Source organism: Salvelinus fontinalis, chromosome 19 (assembly GCF_029448725.1).
Source record: "Salvelinus fontinalis isolate EN_2023a chromosome 19, ASM2944872v1, whole genome shotgun sequence".
Taxonomy (NCBI): domain Eukaryota; kingdom Metazoa; phylum Chordata; class Actinopteri; order Salmoniformes; family Salmonidae; genus Salvelinus; species Salvelinus fontinalis.
The window spans coordinates 11,016,693-11,037,890 of NC_074683.1; the positions used below are offsets into that span (position 1 = coordinate 11,016,693).

Here is a 21,198-nt window from a genome sequence, read left to right on the forward strand (position 1 = left end):
CAAACATGGTGCCAGCATTGCTAAATGAAGTGCTCAACCTGTCGAAGTGCAGTGGACCATAGATGGACATTTCTATGCGTTGTCTCTTTTTATCCAACAGAAATAATATATCAAATAGTATCTATAATATCTGAAATGAGATGTTATTTCTAAAATATAAAGATATTTGTAGCCAGAGACAAATTAATATAGACTAGCAAACACTTTTCCAATGCACAATAAGTAAATATTCATTGTTATTGTGAAAAGCATCTGATATGATCATATTTCACAGGTTCCATTTCATTTATAAACATAGAAATAGTACAACCGATCATTTAAAAGTTTCACGAGCAATATTCCCTCTATCAGAGACCCGTGACACCAGATCAGAAGAATAGACTAGCCTACTACTTTCCTACTAATACTGCAAAGGAGATAAAGATTCAAAGTAGAGTTCTGAGTTATGAGCCTTTACTGTAGGCCCTATGTGTCAGATGCAAATAGGGAGAGCTGAATTTCCAAGTGAAATTAGGCTTCTGCTGATGAGCTGACAAATCTAATCTCTCCAATGGGGGATCAAAGGCCAGCAGATGGGTGACTACTGCTCTGTCACCGTGTCCACCTGCCCCAGGGCAAACAAGGCCACACAGGTAAGAGAGAACAATGAACCCACCCCACTCAAAGTGGCTGCTGTACACACAAGAAATGAAGCATATAGGCACACACGTGGCCACACACGGAGACAACAGAAAAGGGTATAACTACCCTAAAAACACATTACAGAGGACTCATCCAAGTCTGAAGTCTGATTACTTTCAATTTCCATCAGCAAGTATATTTAAGTCTACCACAGCTTTGGGGTCAATTCCATTTCAATCCAGTCAATTCAGGAAGTAAACTGAAATTCAGATTGTCCAAGTCTCATTCCCAATCGGCACCCTATCCCTTAGTGCGCTACTTTTGACCAGGTTCTGGTCAAAAGTTGTGCACTTTAATAGGGAATAGGGTGGCATTTTGGACGCCACACAAGAGTTAGGCCAACAACCTCCTAACGCCCTCACCTAGTGAATTTGTTCATGAAAATACAATACTATTATGCATACTGTATTCACAGACCTCTCTTTCTATTATAACGTCACCTGACATGACCATATGTCTCTATGATATGTTGCCTCACTTCAAATGTGTCATCATCATATTTACAGCCTACAGGGGTGTCAAACTCATTCCACGGAGGGCCTAGTGTCTGCAGGTTTTTGGTTTTTCCTTTCAATAAAGCCCTAGACAACCAGGTGTGGGGAGTTCCTGACTAATTAGTGATGTTAATTCATCAATCAAGTACAAGGGAGGAGCGAAAACCCGCAGACACTCGGCCCCCCGTGGAATGAGTTTGACACCTGTGGATCATCAGTCACTGTAATGAACTGTTATGCCACAAGATGTCACTGCAGACAGGTATTATTGCAGTTGACTTACATGACTAGGTTCCATTTGTATTATTACACTAAGAATCCAGATCATGAAGTAACATTGCAATATCCAAGCGCCTTCTTAAATAAAATATGATACACATTTATAAGCCAACCATCCATATTGATGAGAAGATCCACAGATCCACATTCCACTTTGCATTCATAAGCTCCACAAAGGCACAGAAACAATTTGGACCCATTGACAATTCAACAACTGAAAAACACTGAATACATAGAACAATCTGCATTGTAAATGGACGAGAATTGAGTGCTACTAGGAACATGTCAGAATCTTTTCTCACATTCCTTTCAATTAATATGACGAGAATAGATTTAGCGTGAAAAACAACAGATATTAAGAAGGTTATACATTTAAAATGCTTTCTTTCAACCATATGAGGTATAAACATGATCCAACATTAAAGAATATGAATTATTCCTGAAAAGAAAATCTGTCTGTTTCTCATTTAGTTTCCAATGAGAGATGACAGTGGTGCCATGTTGGGTGCTGTGCAGTGGCATGGGTAGAGGCAACCATACATTGGTGCCCTTGTACCCACCTCTGGGGTTAATCTCCAAGAATGCTGCCATTATACCCAATTTCCAATCAAACTGTCGTGTCAGTGTGTTGCTATTGTGGCCGGTTCATCAGGCAGGCACAGGCTCTGGGTGCAATTTTGATGAGTCAGTGGATCTAAGCTTCCCACAATGGGCCTCTGGAGCCTCCACAATGGTGTGGACTAATGCACGCTTTCAGCCTGCCGCTGCTGAGTATGCAAGGCTTGTGCGAAAGCGGCAGTAAACGAGGGGCTTGGTAGTATAAAAACAGAAGTGGGGGCCTAGGACTCGACATTGTTACACTGGATCTGTTCCACCTCAGTACTCTGTAAGTATTCACACAACCTAGGTAGAACGTGAACATCGTATTCCTGGGCATCGGCGTACCAACCAGTGGGATTGATTACATCCAATATGGGAGATATATATTTGTATCTGATATTTCCCCAGTGCAAACTGAGAGCTCAACTCATTCAACATGAGTTGTTTGGTGCTTCGCACCTTGCTGAGGAATCAATGTTCACTTTCATGTATAGCTAGCTACCAGGGAACCCAGAGTGAAGCTCTCCGTTTTAGCCTAGTTTCCTCATCTCTGGTCTTCCTTGTCCCCCTTTGGTAGAGAGCAACCTCACGGTGGAAATAGCAACCATGAACACTCAGCAGATGGAGCAGATGGGCCAGTTCAAGATCACTGTCTGGGAGGAGGAGAACTTCCAGGGCAAGCGTTGCGAGTTCCTGCTGGAGTGTCAGAACATCATGGAGAGGGGATTCCAAAAGATCCGCTCCATCAAGGTCGAGAATGGACCGTAAGTCTCTCTTTGGATGTCTACACCAGCCTAAGACAGAGGACCTGTACTACATTACTGGTAGAGTAGTAATGTAGTATTACTGTATTAGATCCACGATGTTGTTTGGTCAATCAATGGTTTTGAGGATTTTTAGCTCATATGTTGTGTTTGAGTAGAAAGGGAGAAATAAGGTCATTGTAACATTCCTTTCTAGCCTTAGTTCCTCTCAGAAGCTAATGTATACTTGAATATTCTATTCTACATTGCAGTTGTACTGTACTGTTGTGAGCCTGCCCTCAGTTGATAAGCAAAGCTTGGTATGGCAATGCTACGTTTCGTTATCATTATCATGTCCACTCAACACTTGATAGCCTGATTTGGGCAATCTGTGTGCAATACAGTTTATGTATCGTTTTTACATTGTTTGGACCAAATGGTATAGCTGAACGCAATACATGAGATAGTCGCTTTGTGCGCGTTATTAACCTTAAATGTAGCTCGTTGTTTTGTTCCTGTCAGTCAGTCAAAGTAGGCTACTGTTGTAATCTCCATTGAGTCCCAGCTGCCTGCCTTGTGCTCTGTTCAAGCGGCTGACTGGCGATCTGATAATGGTCCAAAGGCGCAGCATGTGGTGTTTGCTTTGGCCCTTTGTCCTGTAATCAACACAGCGCTCTGTGCCATGGGGCGTTGCACTTTTGTTAACTAACCTGACACTCTATTTTCTCTCTTTCTCTCGTTCTCTCTCATTCCCTCTTTCTCCCCTGCCTGTCGTTTAGCTGGGTGGGTTTTGAGTACCCTGAGTTCCAGGGACAGCAGTTCATCCTTGAGAAGGGAGACTACCCCCGTTACGAGGCTTGGAGCGGAAACAGCAGTTACAGAACCGAGCATATGCTTTCCTTCAGACCTATTAAGTGTGCTGTAAGTTCCTCCCACACAAATGACATTTCAAGGATAAAGAAAAGCACCCATCTGAAGCATATTTAATAAAATGTATGTTTTATTAAAGGTAAATATATTCACATATGATGTGTGTGTTTATATTGTATCATAGTACCATCATACCACAATTCTCAAATCCATCTGTTTTGGATCTTTCCCAAATCTCTGAAATATGATGAGGCCATATGAAAACTAATCAAGGCGCCTGCACCTCTATCAACAGAACCACAGTGACAGCAAGGTGACTCTGTACGAGTGTGAAGACTTCCAGGGGCGCAAGTTCGAGATGTGCGATGACTACCCCTCTCTACAGGCTATGGGCTGGTGCAGCAAGGAGGTTCCCTCAATTAAAGTCAACTCCGGAGCGTAAGTCTTTTCTTATTTCTGTAACCTATATATGCTTTCGTTACAAACACTCTAGGCTCTGATACGTAAACTACATTGACAAAGACATAATCACCCATTACTTTCCAAGACGATTGGTTTTGTACATTTCACAACAGCTTAGGACTGCATCCGGTCACATATCACCTAGATAGCAGCCTCATATATTTTGTGTGATAGAGTCCCATTAGAAAAATGATCAAGTGAATAACATGTGCCCTTCTCTTCACAGCTGGGTGGCCTATCAGTTCCCCGGTTACCGTGGCTACCAGTACATCCTGGAGAGAGACAGACACCAGGGAGAGTACAGACACTACAACGAGTACAGCACCCAGGCTCACACCAACCAGGTCCAGTCTATCCGCAGAATCCAGCACTAAGTCCACCCGACACTATCCTCCAGCGGCCACCATGTACTGACCATGCCATGTATTAAAATAGGCAATAAAGACTTTATTCAAACTACGGAAACAGAGTGCTTGTGGCAATTCCTTGCTTTAAAAAAAAGAACGCACTCTTGATCAGGTCATATAGCTAGCTATCTATCTGTTTAAAGGCCCGTGGTAGAGTCTTAAGAACCCATTGCCACAGCCGCTAGCTGAATACTCCAACACAAGTGAATCACGTAGGCATTTCATGATATGACAAATACATCAATACATAAACCAGGGTAAATACCACCTTTCTGTTAGGATAGGATGTATATTGTTCTTGTCAGATTGTATCTTATTTCCAATAAATAAAAGCAAGAGATCACTATTGTTTCCACCATTTGTTATTGCAATGTTGTGTTTTGTAGTAGCCTACCATGAAGCCTATACAAAAAAAGAGGGGTTGGGGGCTAAACTGGGGCGTCAAAGGATCACCTTTCTTTTACCGTGACAACAATCAAAAGAGCCATAAAATTGAACCAAATGAAATCGACAATATATGCCACATACATGCCCCTGGAGGCAATGGATCGACCCCCAGTTACGACACTCACTTTCTCTGCTATATCCCTCTCTGCCCTAAAGGTAGGCTATCAATAACACTTGAAAATACTTTCAAATATGTTTTTAAAACAGAACAAAGAAATAAACAAAATGTTTCTGTGCTTGTGCCTTGAATTAACATACACTACATGCCCAAAAGTATATAGACCCCCCTTCAAATGAGTGAATTCAGGTATTTCAGCCGCACCCGTTGCTGACAGGTGTATAAAATCGAGCACACAGCCATACAATCTCCATAGACAAACACAGGCAGTAGAATGGCCCATACTAAAGCGCTCAGTGACTTTCAACGTGGCACCGTCAAAGGATGCCACCTTTCCAACAAGTCAGTTCGTCAAATTTCTGCCCTGCTAGAGCTGCCCCGGCTAACTGTAAGTGCTGTTAATGTGAAGTGCAAACATGTAGGAGCAACAACGGCTTGTGTGGTAGGCCACACAAGCTCACAGAAATGGATCGCCAAGTCCTGAAGCGCATAGCACATAAAAATAATCTGTCCTTGGTTGCAACACTCACTACTGAGTTCCTAACTGCCTCTGGAAGCAATGTCAGTAGAATACCTGTTCACCGGGAGCTTCATGAAATGGGTTTCCATGGCCAAGCAGCCGCACATAAGACTAAGATCACCACGAACAATGCCAAGCGCCGGTTGGAGTGGTGTAAAGTTCAACGCCATTGGACTCTGGAGAAGTGGAAACGCGTTCTCTGGAGCGATGAATCACGCTTCACCATCTGGCAGTCCGACAGACGAATCTGGGTTTGGCAGATTCCAGGAGACCGCTACCTTCCCCAATGCATAGTGCCAACTGTAAAGTTTGGTGAAGAAGGAATAATGGTCTGGGGCTGTTTTTCATGGTTCGGGCTAGGCCCCTTAGTTCCAGTAAAGGGAAATCGTAACGCTATAGCATACAACAACAGTCTAGACGGTTCTGTGCTTCCAACTTTGTGGCAACAGTTTGGGGAAGACCCTTTCCTGTTTCAGCATCACAATACCCCTGTGCACACAGCAAGGTCCATACAAAAATGGTTTGCCTAGATCGGTGTGGAAGAACTTGACTGGCCTGCACAGAGCCCTGACCTCAACCCCACCGAACACCTTTGGGATGAATTGGAACGCAGACTGCGAGCCAGGCCTAATTACCCAACATCAGTGCCCGACCTCACTAATGCTCTTGCGGCTGAATGGAAGCAAGTCCCCGCAGCTATTTTCCAACTTCTAGTGGAAAGACTTCCCAGAAGAGTGGAGGCTGTTTTAGCAGCAAAGGGGGAACCAACTCCATATTAATGCCCATGATTTTGAAATGAGATGTTCGACGAGCAGAAGTCCACATACTGTTGGCAACGTAGTGTATGTTTCACTCAACAACCATCGTATGAATGAATGAAGGCAGAAGGCTCTTAATCTGAAATGAAGTAGGCTTCTCTCCAAACCTGGCCCAAGAGGCACTAACATGCAGCCAGACAATGTGAGTTGTCCAAGGTGCTGACCACTGCAGCCATGACAAACTCATTTAAGACCAAATAAACTATTTAAATTGGGGGATAGCCCCACTATGTAGGGTCAGGCTATCGTTGAGACTGCCATTGCATGATACTGCTAACACCTTTGCCAAGTTGTGTATAATATATGCATGTTTTCTTGAACCGGATTACGTTTTAAATCACACTTGCCACATCCTTATTGAATGTTTGTTTGCTGTGTCGTCTGACAGTTCAGGTCCAGTACATTCAATTCCGCGTCAGCCTACACACCCAGAGACTTGCTCATGAACCGCAGACCGGTAAAAGACACAGGCCCACACCCAGTCCAGGATCTTTTAATAAATGTTCAACTATACACACCTTTCCCAAATACACATTTCTATCCCGACTGATTAAAACGGCCGCACAGTGCAGAGGAGCTTGGCAGTCGTTTCGGATGGTGGGGGAATAGGTTAGGCCAGTGTTGCTTGTGTTTCAATCCCGAAAAACTGGTAAGTCCAACGATGAGTAAGAGAAGATATAAATAGTTTTTAGGTAGCCTAGCACTCTCTTTGCCTGTGAACGAGTTGGTAATTATTTTAAATGCAGGAGGCACTGCACTTGTCTTGGCTTCTCACCGTCGATTTACTGTGCGCACATAGGAATGGTCTCATTTTGTAATTAGATGTATACAATTATATATGTATTTCTGTGGGATTGCTTTACAGTCAATAGACCTTATGTAAAGTGTTATTTGAGGGTGGAATCCTAATTTGAGATTCGTGCATTACTACCACCACTGTCAATATGATTTATGCGCACAGGTGTCAAATTATGATTCGACCTGAAGTGTTTTAGACCTTATCGTTTGTTTGAATTGACAAATATTTATTTGAAACTATAAGGACACTATAAGGACATCAAAACTGAAACTATAACTTGGAACACACCAGAATGGGCCAAAAATATTTAATTCAAACCTTTCGAAAATTATCTAGCATTCGAGGCTTGTTTTAAGTTGCCTGCGACCTGTTTAAAGACTCAGGCAGCTAAAGCAAGTCTGGGACGCCAGACACAACTCTTCTGAGAGCAGCAGCAGCGGAACGCGTGGAGGGAGAGGCGTGGTGGGGACGTGGAATATAATCGCCTACTTCATGAGTCATATAATAGCCTCGTTTAGCAGTCACATACATACTCTCTGGTCTCATATCGTTTGCTCCTGTTATCTTTGCCCCGGACATCTATTAGCTGTCATAACACATTTTCGTGAAAATATTACACTTGCATCAACGCATGTTGATTTACAAGAAATTGAATATGTTATGTTTATTATGTGCATTTAATTATTGTCCTGTGTTGTGATTAGAAATAGGTACTACTAAGTTGGTAAAAGTAGCATAAAACGTCTACAAAATCTACAATTTGCTGTACATTTTGCATGTCCATGGCATATGACAGCTAATAAAGTGTTTGCCTTAAATACTGTTTGGCTGTCATTCCCTTTTTATTACACTTACTCACTGAATATTTTCACAGCTGATCTCATTAATGTTATCTACCCACAGTGTATTATTCTTCATATTCCTTAGGCTAGGACTAGGCCACTTTTATATGGATACAGTTATTGTATTTCAAGGAAAATCTTAATAAAGAGAAAGCATTATTATTTTAATAATAATAATAATAATAATTTCTTATTATTATACCGAGCCTCTGTATTATTAGGCCTATTATGATCATGATAATGGGTATGGTTCTGAGTATGATTATGATTCCTTTTATTATTATTATTAGGCCTATTGTTGTTATTATTATTTTTAGGCCTATTGTTGTTATTGGTATGCTATTATTAGGCTAATGGGCTTTTGTGGATCATGGATGGGGTCTTGTGAGGTAGCTTGGACGCTCGTCCTCGCAGGATTGCTTTTGATTAATAGAGAATTGTTCTCTCGTGGCTTTACATCGATAAACATAATTTAAGATATTGTTTTAGATTTAGCCTCATTTCACTCCGATTGTATATAGCCTTATACCTATAAACATAAGGTCGGTGATACATTTTTCTTGTTTTCCCAGGTGCATTGAGGCGTGTTTTTAAGGTCAATATTATTTTCATACATGAAATAGGCCTCTGTGTTTGCAAAGAGGTAAAGAGGCGGAAAAGAGAGGGGATCTGAACTGGTTTTCCATGTCAAACACTTCAATTCTCCATAGAAACTCTGATCTTAACGCGGAAACTTTATTAAACCCTGATGGTGGATTGATAAGACCGAATTTCTCTCGGATCTTTTTATTGTGGAGACCGGGGAGAGATGACAGAGGCAAATTGCTCTTTTAATTAAAGCAATGCACCAGAGGAAATTGCTGTCTGAATATTGTCTCAGAGATGGGGTTTGTGACAGTTGCCTGGAAACTTCAATCTGTCCCACATTTATTCCAGATCACAGTTAGGAGATAAAGTTTAATAAAAATCTTTGCCCGAATGAAATCCAACCCTTTCTTGAACAACAGCTACAATGAGACAGAACTGCGGAGGAAACCTTATGTTTAACATGTATCTCTCAGGTTCGTGCTTTTGTACGTGACATTTGATATATTATTTCTTTATGGGCTATTCAGATGAGGGAAATCGTCTTTATTACTTGGGTAGTGATTCTGCTTCTAGCTAGCGATTGCTCTGCCTTTTCAATCTGTAACCCGTCTCCTCTTTTGTCGGAAATCGGATATCCTCTTTCCTGAACGCGTTTCCTGGCTTCAGCCGTAAAGCTTGGAGGAAGAAACCACAAATATTAGAAAACCGAGCATTAGTTAGAGACTAGATTATAAAATGAAACCATAGCTTTTAAAGGCTTTTTATAATATTTTCAATCTGAAGATAGCTATTTTAACGTGGAACAAGGATATAGTTTACAGAATTTTCTAGTGTTTTATTGTATTTGAACATAATTTTGCAATGAATACTTATTTTACATTAATATATGCTACATTTTCTAATAATATTGGTTTAATAACATATTTATTTGTGTTAATGACCGATCTATTGCAGATCCAACAGAAAATCTGTTGAAAGAAAGCAAAGGTGCATCCTGGAGTCCCATAAACACAGGAGTGCAAAAGGGTAAGACATTTTTTACATTTGTATTTATTATATGCATCCCAACCCAGCATTATAGGCATTCAGAGCATTTTTATGAATTAATTTAAGCTTTACCTTTTAATAATTGTAATAATCTACCGTCCATAGAAGCACTGCAATTGATTTGATTAGAGATAATTAATCACATGAAAGAAAATGATAACACGCTTAAAAAAGGGTTCTACAAGAGTGGACAACAAACACGTCATTGGGTTGTTTGTGAATTAGGCACAATTTTTTGGACAAATATTTTTCTTTCGTGCTTTTGTAATTGTAAGACATATACATTGAGGAAATTTAACCAAATTGTTGTCCCAACTACTGATTGGTTATCGACATGTTTATTTGATGCGTAATTGGCCACTTATTTTGGAAATCAAGTTAAATACATTTTTTAAATAGCCTATCAAAGGATGAATGCTTATTTCGCTGTATTATCACCGTCACAAATGTGTACTATTATGTGTTATTTTGAATAGGCAGTGGACAGATTCAGCTATGGCAGTTTCTCCTCGAGCTCCTGTCAGACAGCGCCAACATGTCCTGCATCGCCTGGGAAGGGACGAATGGAGAATTCAAGCTAATTGAACCAGATGAGGTGGCACGGCGATGGGGCGAGCGCAAAAGCAAGCCCAACATGAACTACGACAAACTCAGCCGCGCATTGCGCTACTACTATGACAAAAACATAATGACAAAGGTCCATGGGAAGCGATATGCTTACAAGTTCGACTTTCACGGGTTGGCTCAGGTTTGTCAACCCTCATCAACAGAGCAAGCTCTTTATAAATTCCAGAGTAATTTTGCCCCCATTCCCTTTTCAGGGATTTCAAAGCTAAACCTGGTTGGTCCAGGCGTCGGTTCGTCTGGATTCTCTTACTGGCCGGGGTCGCCACCGACTCTCTACCACAGTCACAACCTCCAACCCCCGGGTCCGTTTGGTTCTGTGTCTGCCTCGCACATCAGCTGCGTCAACAACATCAACAACCTGAATAATATCAATAACCACTACAATTGACTCCTATTAACTCTACCAATAATGTTGTCTAAAAAGGCCTAATCATAATTCACAATGGTAGCTGAAAGCGCGCCTTTTAAAACTAGGCCTCTGAATTATGAATTTCCCTCTTGTACCAACATTTTTAAAAAATCCTAAATTAATGGGCCTTTGGGAAAATCATGAAACATTTATGGAAAGTTTAATATTTAATCACATGCTTTTTATTTTATTTATTTTTTTAGATATGAAGCCTATATCAAACAAAATCTCGATTAAGAACCATTTTCTTGCCTATTTTTCTCTTGTTGATAAGACATTACGAAAACGTTCTCGAACGTTGCAGATAGAAATACTACAAATAGACCCGACGTAATTTCCTTAATCTACATGTCATAGACGCATGTTTTCGCTACCTGGACATTGCAAAACGTTGCGTCTTGCTGAACGCATCCCTGGTGTCTGCAAGAGATTGTCTGGCTTCTAGCGCCACCAGGTGGATATTAATTGGGCATATAAATACTGATTTGATCTCAAATAAGCTTGCGGTGTACTTTTCAAAGTAGATATATTACTGCGACTAAAAACATTATGGAGATAAAGATATATCGTCAATTTAAATAGCCTTCGTTATGTAGATGTAGCCTACACAGGCAGTTTACAATGCAGTGCAGGTGTCTATTAGTTACGACAACAAAAGGGTTTGCCTTTTCGTTTTCATACGTTTCCCGTATAGCCTATTTTCACATTTGACACACAGATTCGACATTTTTATGCACGGAAATAAATACATAGATTGTTAGATTAACACTTAAAACCTCTTAGAAATTATCTTTGAAATTGTAGGCACATTTTTCCAAAAAGCTATATCCACCAATTTTTCCCATTTGTGTTTTTCATCAGAAATGATTGCTTATGGGTACGTTCATTTATGTGTAAAATATTACTGTTCTCAGATTTTCTTGTCTATGATTATTATACTTTTTTTGCTAAATGTTATACATCCATTGTTCAATGCCTGTAAAATATCAAATGTAGGCTAATTGTTTTACATACAGATCTCATATTACTGTATGAAAAAAAGTTGATTTAAAAAATATGTATATTGTGTTTAAATGTATCATTTGTACATTTATTTATATATTTTTTTGTTACTTGTTACATTTGACTCTGTAAAACATAGCAGTACTACCTATTTCTCTGAGAGTGTGGCATTTTTTTTTGGCATATGTAGCATTTTGAAAAACACGTAATTATTTGTCTCTATGAAATGAAACCATCAAGTGATAGATTTTAAACAAATACATATCTGTCATTGAACAACCTCATGTCATGATTAGATAGTGAAAAAACCCACTAACCTCTTTAATCATTTGTTTAAACAATAAAAGCTAATTTACCAACATTTCTGAAAATGGGTAGGTCTATATAACGTTTTGGAATTAAACTCTTCACATGTACCTATTCCATTACATCTTATTCGTGCTCTTGTTGTTAGCCTACTGTAGCCTATAAAATGAACATGTTATGGAATAAATCGAGTGTCATTTGTACAGTGGTTGATTGTCATTTGTTAAGGTTTAGGCATGCATGCTATTAGGCCTATTGTAGCCTAGATTTGTGACATTTTGTGAACTTATTTTATTTTTGCAGAATTATCACAGAATGTATGAAAATGTGCATAAGACCATCATTATCCTGATTAGAATTTGCAGATGATTTTTCCAAGGGCGCAACACATCTTTCGCTCTCAGCTTGGTTGATGATCTTATGGTGACGCATAATTAGGCCTACATTATTTTAAGCCACACAGGGGCGCGGCGTCATACTGTTTCCATAACATTTCTATAACATTTAAATGATCTACGTTTAAAAACATGACCCACTGTTCCATGTGCTATTCTGTTTTGAGGGAGAAACGTTTTGTGTTACTTTAAATCTAGACAAAAATGAAGTAGGGCTATTTTAAAATATGTTTTCACCTTCATTGCTGTGGATCAGGTCATTGGACACATTTACAGTGCCTTCAGAAAGCATTCACACCCCTTGACTTTTTCCACATTTTGTTTTGTTACAAAGTAGGATTATGATGGATTCAATTGTCATTTTTCTTGTCAAAAAACAACACAAAATACTCTGTAATGTTAAAAAATTACGAAAAAACCCCCACTAATACTGTATGTCTTGATTAGATAAGTATTCAACCCCCTGAGTTAATATATGTTAGAATCATATTTGGCAGATGTGAGTCTCTCTGGGCAAGTCTCTAAGAGCTTTCCTCACCTGGATTGCATTTACATTTAAGTCATTTAGCAGACGCTCTTATCCAGAGCGACTTACAAATTGGTGCATTCACCTTATGACATCCAGTGGAACAGCCACTTTACAATAGTGCATCTAAATCTTTTAAGGGGGGGGGGGGGGGGGGGGGGCGGCAGAAGGATTGCTTTATCCTATCCTAGGTATTCCTTGAAGAGGTGGGGTTTCAGGTGTCTCCGGAAGATTGCATAACATTTGCCCATTATTCTTTTCAAAATTCTTCAAGCTCTGTCAAATTGGTTGTTGATCATTGCTAGACAACCATTTTCAGGTCTTGCTATAGATTTTCAAGCAGATTTAAGTCAAAACTGTAACACGGCCAGTAAGGAAAATTCACTGTCTTCATGGTAATCAACTCCTGTCTAGATTTGGCCTTGTGTTTTAGGATATTGTCCTGCTGAAAGCTGAATCTCCCAGTGTCTGGTAGAAAGCAGACTGAACCAGATTTTCCTCTAGGATTTTGCTTGTGCTTAGATTCATTCCATTTCTTTTTTATCCCGAAAAACTCCCCAGTCCTTAACGATTACAAGCATACCCATAACATGATACAGCCACTATTATGCTTGAAAATATGGAGAGTGGTACTCAGTAATGTGTTATATTGGATTTGCCCCAAACATATCACTTTGTATTCAGGACAAAAAGTGAATTGCTTTGCCACATTATTTTGCAGTATTACTTTAGTGTCTTGTTGCAAACAGGATGCCTGTTTTGGAATATTTTTATTCTGTACAGGCTCCATTCTTTTCACTCTGTCATTTAGGTTATTATTGTGGAGTGACTACAGTATATTGATAGTATGGGTCTACATGCCTTCCATGTCAGATTGCTTGTATCTGGTAAAGAAGTACTTCACATAAGCTCGTATGTAACCTAAACCTACATCTAGACATGCAGTGCTGTCATGCAAGTGGTTTGAGATCCAGAGAAACAACTATTCACTCGTTGTCTGTGGAGCCAATTTGAAGTCATAGATGGAGAATGCCTCCTGCATGGTTGCATATTGTGAGGAGGCTGATAAGAACACGGCATTGTATGTGTGTGTGACCTGCATATCAATAGAGCCACCAGGGACCCTTTCCTCTATTGATGTCAGGCAGGCGGCGCTCGAAACACCAGACACATTTCAAATACCCTGTCTCCTCTCCCTCTGTCTGCACATTGCCAGACCAACAGAGGGCAAGGCATGATCTCAGTTTCTCTCTATTCTTGTTCTCACACTATAGAACACTTAAAGGAAATGTCCCTATAACAATGACATTCACTTTCAAAAGATTAAAAGAGGAGCACAAGCAAGATATGTATACCGATCAAAACTGTTTAAAGCTGTGCTAAAAGCTACAATATTTTGTAATAGACAGTACCAGTCAAAAGTTTGGATACACCTACTCATTCCAGGGGTTTTCTTTATTTAGATTCTTCAAAGTAGCCACTCTTTGCCTTGAGGACATCTTTGCACACTCTTGGCATTCTCTCAACCAGCTTCAAGAGGTAGTCACCTGGAAAGAAAATCAGTTGTGTTGTGACAACTTAGGGGTTGTATACAGAAGATAGCCTTATTTGATAAAAGACCAAGTCCATATTATCGCAATAACTGCTCAAATAAGCTGTCACGACTTCCGCCGAAGTTGGTTCCTCCCCTTGTTCGGGCGGCGTTCGGCGTCGACGGTCTTCTAGCCATCATTGATCCACTTTTCATTTTCCATTTGTTTTGTCTTGTCTTCCCACACACCTGGTTTCAATTCCATCATTACATGTTGTGTTTTTAACCCTCTGTTCCCCCCTTGTCCTTGTCCGGAATTGTTTATTGTAAGTGTTTGTGCACGTTATGTCTGGTGTGCGATGGGTTTTGTACCCATTTATTGATTGTTCTGTTTTCCGGTGTTTTTTATTATTAAACTGCGCCTTTGGAAACACAGTTTTTGCTCTCCTGCACCTGACTTCTCTGTTGCCAGTACGCACCCCTTACATAAGCAAAGATAAATTACAGTCTATCATTACTTTTAGACAGGTCAGTCAATCCGGAAAATTTCTATAACTTTGAAAGTTTCTTCAAGTGCAGTCGCAAAAACCATCAAGCGCTATGATGAAACTGGCGCTCATGAGGAACGCCACAGGAAAGGAAGACCCAGAGTTACCTCTGCTGCAGAGGATAAGTTCATTAGAGTTACCAGCCTCAGAAATTGCAGCCCAAATAAATGAGTCACAGAGTTTAAGTAACAGACTTGAAATTTGAGCAAGGGTTGCCTTCCAGAGAGACATCAGAGATTGTAACATTCTATGTTTCACGGAAGCATGGCTCTCTTGGGATATGCTGTCGGAATCGTTCAGCCACCAGGCTTCTCCATGCATCGCGCCGACAGAGCTAAACACCTCTCTGGGAAAAGGAAGGGCGGGGGTGTATGCTTTATGATTAACGACTAACGGTGTAATCATAACAACATGCAGGAACCCAAGTCCTTCTGCTCACCCGATCCAGAATTCCTTACAATCAAGAGCCGGCCATTTTACCTAGCAATAGAGTTCTCGTTAGTTATAGTCACAGCTGTGTACATTCCCCCTCAAGCAGACACCTCATCGGCCATCAAGGAACTTCATTTTGGACTATAAGCAAAATGGAAACCATACATCCTGAGGCTGCATTTATTGTAGCTGGAGATTTTAACAAAGCAAATTTGAGAACAAGTCTACATAAATTCTTCCAGCATATTGATTGCGCTACGCGACCACTGCTACTCTAACTTCCGCAATGTATACAAAGCCCTCCCCCGCCCTCCCTTCGGCAAATCTGACCACGACGCAATCTTCCTCCTCCCCTCTCATAGGCAGAAACTCAAACAGGATGTACCAGTGACGAGAACCATTCATCTCTGGTCTGACCAATCGGAAGCCACGCTTCAAGATTGTTTTGATCACGCGGACTGGTATATGTTCTGGTCAGCCTCAGAGAACAACATCAACCTATACGCTGACTCTGTGAGTGCGTTTATAAAGAAGTGCATTGGAGATGTTGTACCCACTGTGACTATTAAAACCTACCCTAACCCGAAACTGTGGATGGATGGCGGCATTCACGCAAAACTGAAAGCGCGATCCAACGCATTTAACCATAGAAAGAGGTCTGGGAATATGTCTGAATATAAACAGTGTAGCTATTCCCTCCGCAAGGCAATCAAACAAGCAAAATGCCAGTACAGGGTCAAGGTGGAGTCGCAATTCAATGGCTCAGACACGAGACGTATGTGGCAGGGTCTACAGGAAATCACAGACTACAAAAATAAATCCAGTCACGTCACGGACACCAATGTCATGTTTCCAGACAAACTAAAAACCTTCTTTGCCCGATTTGAGGATAATACAGTGCCACGGTCGCGACCCGCTAACAAGGACTGCGCCCCTCCCCCCCTCTCCTTCTTCGTGGCTGATGTAAAACAGTTAAACGTGTCAACCCTCCCAAGGCTGCTGGCCCAGACAGCATCCCTAGCCATATCCTCAAAGCATGTGCAGACCAGCTGGCTGGTGTGTTTAAGGACATATTCAATCACTCCCTATCCCAGTCTGTTGTCCCCACATGCTTCAAGATGGCTGCCATTGTTCCTGTACCCAAAAAGGCAAAGATAACTGAACTAAATGACTACCACCCGTAGCACTCACTTCTGTCATCATGAAGTGCTTTGAGAGACTAGTCAAGGATCATATCACCTCCACCTTACCGGTCACTCTAGACCCACTTCAGTTTGCATACTGCCCCAACAGGTCCACAGACGACACAATCGCCATCACACTGCACACTGCCCTATCCCATCTGGACAAAATAATTAGTTATGTAAGAATGCTGTTCATTGACTACAGCTCAGCATTCAACACCGTAGTACCCTACAAGCTCATCATCAAGCTGGAGGCCCTGGGTCTCAACCCCGCCCTGTATAATTGGGTCCTGGACTTTCTGACGGGCCGCCCCCAGGTGGTGAAGGTAGGAAACAACATCTCCACTTCGCTGACCCTCAATACTGGGGCCCCACAAGGGTGCGTGCTCAGCCCCCTCTTGTACTCCTTGTTCACCCACGACTACGTGGCCATGCACACCTCCAACTCAACAGTAGTGGGCTTGATTACCAACAACGACGAGACAGCCTGCAGGAGGAGGTGAGGGCACTCAGAGTGTGGTGTCAGGAAAACAACCTCTCACTCAACGTCAACAAAACAAAGGAGATGATCGTGGACTTCAGGAAACAGCAGAGGGAGCACCCCCCCTATCCACATCGAAGGGACAGCAGTGGAGAAGGTGAAAAGTTTTAAGTTCCTCGGTGTACACATCACAGACAAACTAAAATGGTCCACTCACAAAGATGGTGTGGTGAAGAAGGCGCAACAGCGCCTCTTCAATGTCAGGAGGCTGAAGAAATTTGGCTTGTCACCCAAAACCCTGAAAAACTTTTACAGATGCGCAATCGAGAGCATCCTGTCGGGCTGTATCACAGCCTGGTACGACAACTGCACCGCCCTCAACCACAAGGCTCTCCGGAGGGTGGTGCGGTCTGCACAACGCATCACTGGGGGCAAACTACCTGCCCTCCATGACACCTACAGCACCCTATATCACAGGAAAGCCAAAAAGATCATCAAGGACATCAAACCACCCGAGCCACTGCCTGTTCACACCGCTACCATCCAGAAGGCGAGGTCAGTACAAGAGAGACTGAAAAACAGCTTCTATCTCAAGGCCATCAGATGCTAAATAGTAATCACTAACTCAAAGAGGCTGCTGCCTACATTGAGACCCAATCACTGGCCACTTTAATAAATGGATCACTAGTCACTTTATACAATAATAATGCCACTTTAATCATGTTTACATATCATACATTACTCATATCACATGTATATACTATATTTTATACCATCTATTGCACCTTGCCTATGCCGCTCGGCCATCGCTCATCCATATACTTACCTGGACATGTTCTCATTCACCCCTTTAGATGTGTGTGTATTAGGTAGTTGTTGGGGAATTGTTGGATTACTTGTTAGATATTACTGCACTGTCGGAACTAGAAGCACAAGCATTTCGCTACACTCGCATTAACATCTGCTAACCATATGTATGTGACAAATAGACTTTGATCTGATTTGATCCCATTTGGTTTGCTCTTAGTGGGATTATCTTTTTTTTTCAACAGGACAATGACCCAACACACCTCCAGGCTGTGTAAGGGCTATTTGACCAAGAAGGAGAGTGATGGAATGTTGCATCAGATGACCTGGCCTCCGCAATCACCCGACCTCAACTCATTTGAGATGGTTTGGGATGAGTTGGACCACACAGTGAAGGAAAAGCAGCCAACAAATGCTCAGCATATGTGGGAACTCCTTCAATACTGTTGGAAAATCATTCCTCATGAAGCTGGTTGAGAGAATGCCAAGATTGTGCAAAGCTGTCATAAAGGCAAAGGGTGGTTACTTTGAAGAATCTAAAATCTACATTTGTTTAACAATGTAAAACATAGTCAAATAAAGAAAAATCCTTTAGTATTAGTAGGTGTGTCCAAACATTTGACTGGTACTGTATATATGTTTAAATAACTGAATACAATACAATCGAGGTGAGGGCGTTGGAAATGTTTTTGGCAGTTAATCTGCTTCTGTTCTGTGGGTGGCACCGTGTGCTCTTTTTAAAAGATGGGTCCCAATCGCTCAAAGGCCCTAGAAGCCAGGTGGACAAGGGAGGTCTTCCAGTCACTGGGACAACAACCCAACTTGGGTTGGGGGGAGGATTTAGCGGGTGGAATAGTGACAAACAATTGGAGGTTTAGCAGTGCAAATATCATGGTACTGCTATATGGACACTCAATCATTATGGTACTCTTCAATGGTAAGTTTACAAACATATATTAAGATAAATAGAACGGAAAGTTTTATCTCATTATAGTAAATGGTGAAATAAGTATAGCCAGTTATAATTCTAATGACTTAGTAGATAATAAGAAAAGACAATCAGTATTTACCTGGCTGAAAGAGAAGGAATATAATATCTATTGTTTACAGGATACTCATTCAACAATTTTAGATGAAGTTGTGTGGAAAAAGGACTGGGGGTGTCGAAATATACTTCTCCCATGGGCAAATAAACTCAAAAAGTGTGATGATATTAATTAACAATAATTTTGATCCGAATGTGCAAATTGTTCAAACAGATCCGCAAGGTAGATTAATTATTTTAAAAACACTATATATACAAAAGTATGGGAACACCCCTTCAAATTAGTGGATTTGGCTATTTCATCCACACCCGTTGCTGACAGGTGTATAAAACCGAGCACACAGCCATGCGATCTCCATGGACAAACATTGGCAGTAGAATGGCTTTACTGAAGAGCTCAGTGACTTTCAACGTGGTACCGTTTTAGGATGGGAATTGGGAATTGTTTTCCCTGATCAGGGCTTACACAGCGTGAACGTGAAAGTACAGCAAACTAGAACAGGTATACAATGTGATCAATGTACTGAACAGAGATATTAGGTATTATCTTCATATACCTGCATTTCTTTTATCATTGCACAATATATGTATGTGACATTATCTCTGTCTATACCCTCTTAATTAACCAGAAATGACATTTTACATGAATGTTTTATTTCAGTCCCTTGTGACTTCACTAATGGACACACCAGTTCAACCCAAAGTGTCCCCCAAAGTTGAGAAATTGAAAAGTTTAGAAATGGGCAATTTTTCTCCATTTCATGCAAATTTCATCCATTGACATCTTGGTAAAACTGTTCAAATAAATCAGATGGTCACTGATTTGAGTACATCAGTACTTTGTGTGTGAGGAGGTGTTATCCCAGGGGTTAAGGGTCAGTGTTCTCTGACTGTTGTTTTGAAGTGATCGAGTCAGTAACTGACTAACTCTAACTCGCAGCCAGTGGGAGGTATTATTAAACTAATCCAAATGGGCTCAGTCACACACCACACCTACAAGCTCTATTATATAACTGCCTCATGAGAGGAGAGATTTTAAAACCCTGGAGCCATTTTATTGCACATTTCTGGAAATATGTGACTGCAAATCAAGGACTCGATAAAATTGAACCATTGGTATATTGTTCTGTGATACTTTATACTGTGAACGGCAACGCTTTTGTCTAGTCCTGACAGAGATAAGGAGCAGCCAGAAAAATACATTTGTTATTGGTTCTCCGTGGCTCTGTGGTCCTCTCTGGTTGAGTAGACAGAGCATGGCGCTTGCAATGCAAGGTTGTGTGATTGATTCCTGCTGTGGCCAACCACAAAATGTATTCATGCATGACTGTAAATTGCGTTGGATAAAAGTGTCTGCTAAATGGCATATATAACATGTCAGTAAGCAGTTTCATCAAGAAAGATGCCTCCTCCCTGTGTCCTTTGCTCTACTGTCATCTGTTACATAAACACATGTGATGGGATTCATTGTGGAAAGTCTGGCTAAACTGTTTTAAACGTCACCCGTAACAGACACTGTATTCCCTAGATTTGACACCAGCAAATAATTGAGTTTTGATCATCCATAAGGTGCAATACAAGCACAGGGACACAGATAAATGTGTAGGTTTTTGAAATTCAGGGATCACTATTCTCGGTCAGTTGGTCATTCATTGTCGTACATTTTCAGCAGAGGGAGTCACCTTTCTCTCTCAATGGTAAACATGACTCTGTGTCCTCAGCTACCGTTCACAACTACGCGTTCTACCACCCACAGCGTGATCTTTTACCTCAACCCATTCACTGTAAACTGGGCTAAAGTGGATTAAGCTCAGTCAATATAGCTGCAGTTGAGTGGTGTCCTATATTGTAGCTAGTCGAGTTGACTGCAACTACATGCAGGATCAGGTATAATCTTGTTGAACAGATTAGGAGTGGCAGTCATAGTAAGTGAAAAGAATAGCCCACAATCCCTCACGTTCCTTGTTCCACTTTAGTTTCCATTTAGTTGAACTTTGCTTTTAAGTCATACCTCTACCACAGTGGAACAATGACCAAAAGATGGGATTTCACTACAGTCAATACAACATTTAAGATAAATATAAATCTAATATATATAGATCAACATTAATACACCCATCTAAACATGACATGAACGATTTTACTATTCATAGACATAATGCTCAAGCACAGATATTTTGACCTTGTATT

At 40.9% G+C, this 21,198-nt stretch overlaps 2 protein-coding genes across 3 annotated transcripts; both read left to right on the forward strand.

Moving 5' to 3' along the window:
- Positions 1 to 2,264: 2,264 nt before the first annotated feature.
- Positions 2,265 to 4,887, forward strand: LOC129816354 (beta-crystallin A2-like). Its single transcript, XM_055870754.1, has 5 exons — positions 2,265 to 2,340; positions 2,632 to 2,818; positions 3,577 to 3,718; positions 3,963 to 4,105; positions 4,356 to 4,887. Exons 2-5 carry the CDS (start codon positions 2,661 to 2,663, stop codon positions 4,501 to 4,503), a joined length of 591 nt encoding a protein of 196 aa, XP_055726729.1. The 5' UTR covers positions 2,265 to 2,340; positions 2,632 to 2,660; the 3' UTR covers positions 4,504 to 4,887.
- A 3,509-nt stretch (positions 4,888 to 8,396) lies between these two features.
- Positions 8,397 to 12,262, forward strand: LOC129816355 (protein FEV). Of its 2 annotated transcripts, none has more exons than XM_055870755.1 (3): positions 8,397 to 9,153; positions 9,623 to 9,694; positions 10,192 to 12,262. In XM_055870755.1, the coding sequence occupies exons 1-3, from the start codon at positions 9,093 to 9,095 to the stop codon at positions 10,728 to 10,730; spliced, it is 672 nt and encodes a 223-aa protein (XP_055726730.1). In that variant the 5' UTR covers positions 8,397 to 9,092; the 3' UTR covers positions 10,731 to 12,262. The 2 variants fall into 2 exon arrangements, with proteins under 2 accessions (XP_055726730.1, XP_055726731.1); XM_055870756.1 differs by having other exon boundaries at positions 8,399 to 9,141.
- The last annotated feature ends 8,936 nt before the right edge of the window (positions 12,263 to 21,198 follow it).

What these genes read in the sequence shown, in the direction of transcription:
- LOC129816354 (XM_055870754.1), top strand. Translation starts at nt 2,661, where the DNA reads ATGAACACTCAGCAGATGGAGCAGATGGGCCAGTTCAAGATCACTGTC. An exon ending in ATCAAGGTCGAGAATGGACC is followed by an intron (nt 2,819 to 3,576) that starts GTAAGTCTCTCT and finishes CCTGTCGTTTAG; the next exon opens with CTGGGTGGGTTTTGAGTACC. An exon ending in TCAGACCTATTAAGTGTGCT is followed by an intron (nt 3,719 to 3,962) that starts GTAAGTTCCTCC and finishes CTCTATCAACAG; the next exon opens with AACCACAGTGACAGCAAGGT.
- LOC129816355 (XM_055870755.1), top strand. Translation starts at nt 9,093, where the DNA reads ATGAGACAGAACTGCGGAGGAAACCTTATGTTTAACATGTATCTCTCA. An exon ending in TCTCTCAGGTTCGTGCTTTT is followed by an intron (nt 9,154 to 9,622) that starts GTACGTGACATT and finishes GATCTATTGCAG; the next exon opens with ATCCAACAGAAAATCTGTTG. An exon ending in AAACACAGGAGTGCAAAAGG is followed by an intron (nt 9,695 to 10,191) that starts GTAAGACATTTT and finishes TATTTTGAATAG; the next exon opens with GCAGTGGACAGATTCAGCTA.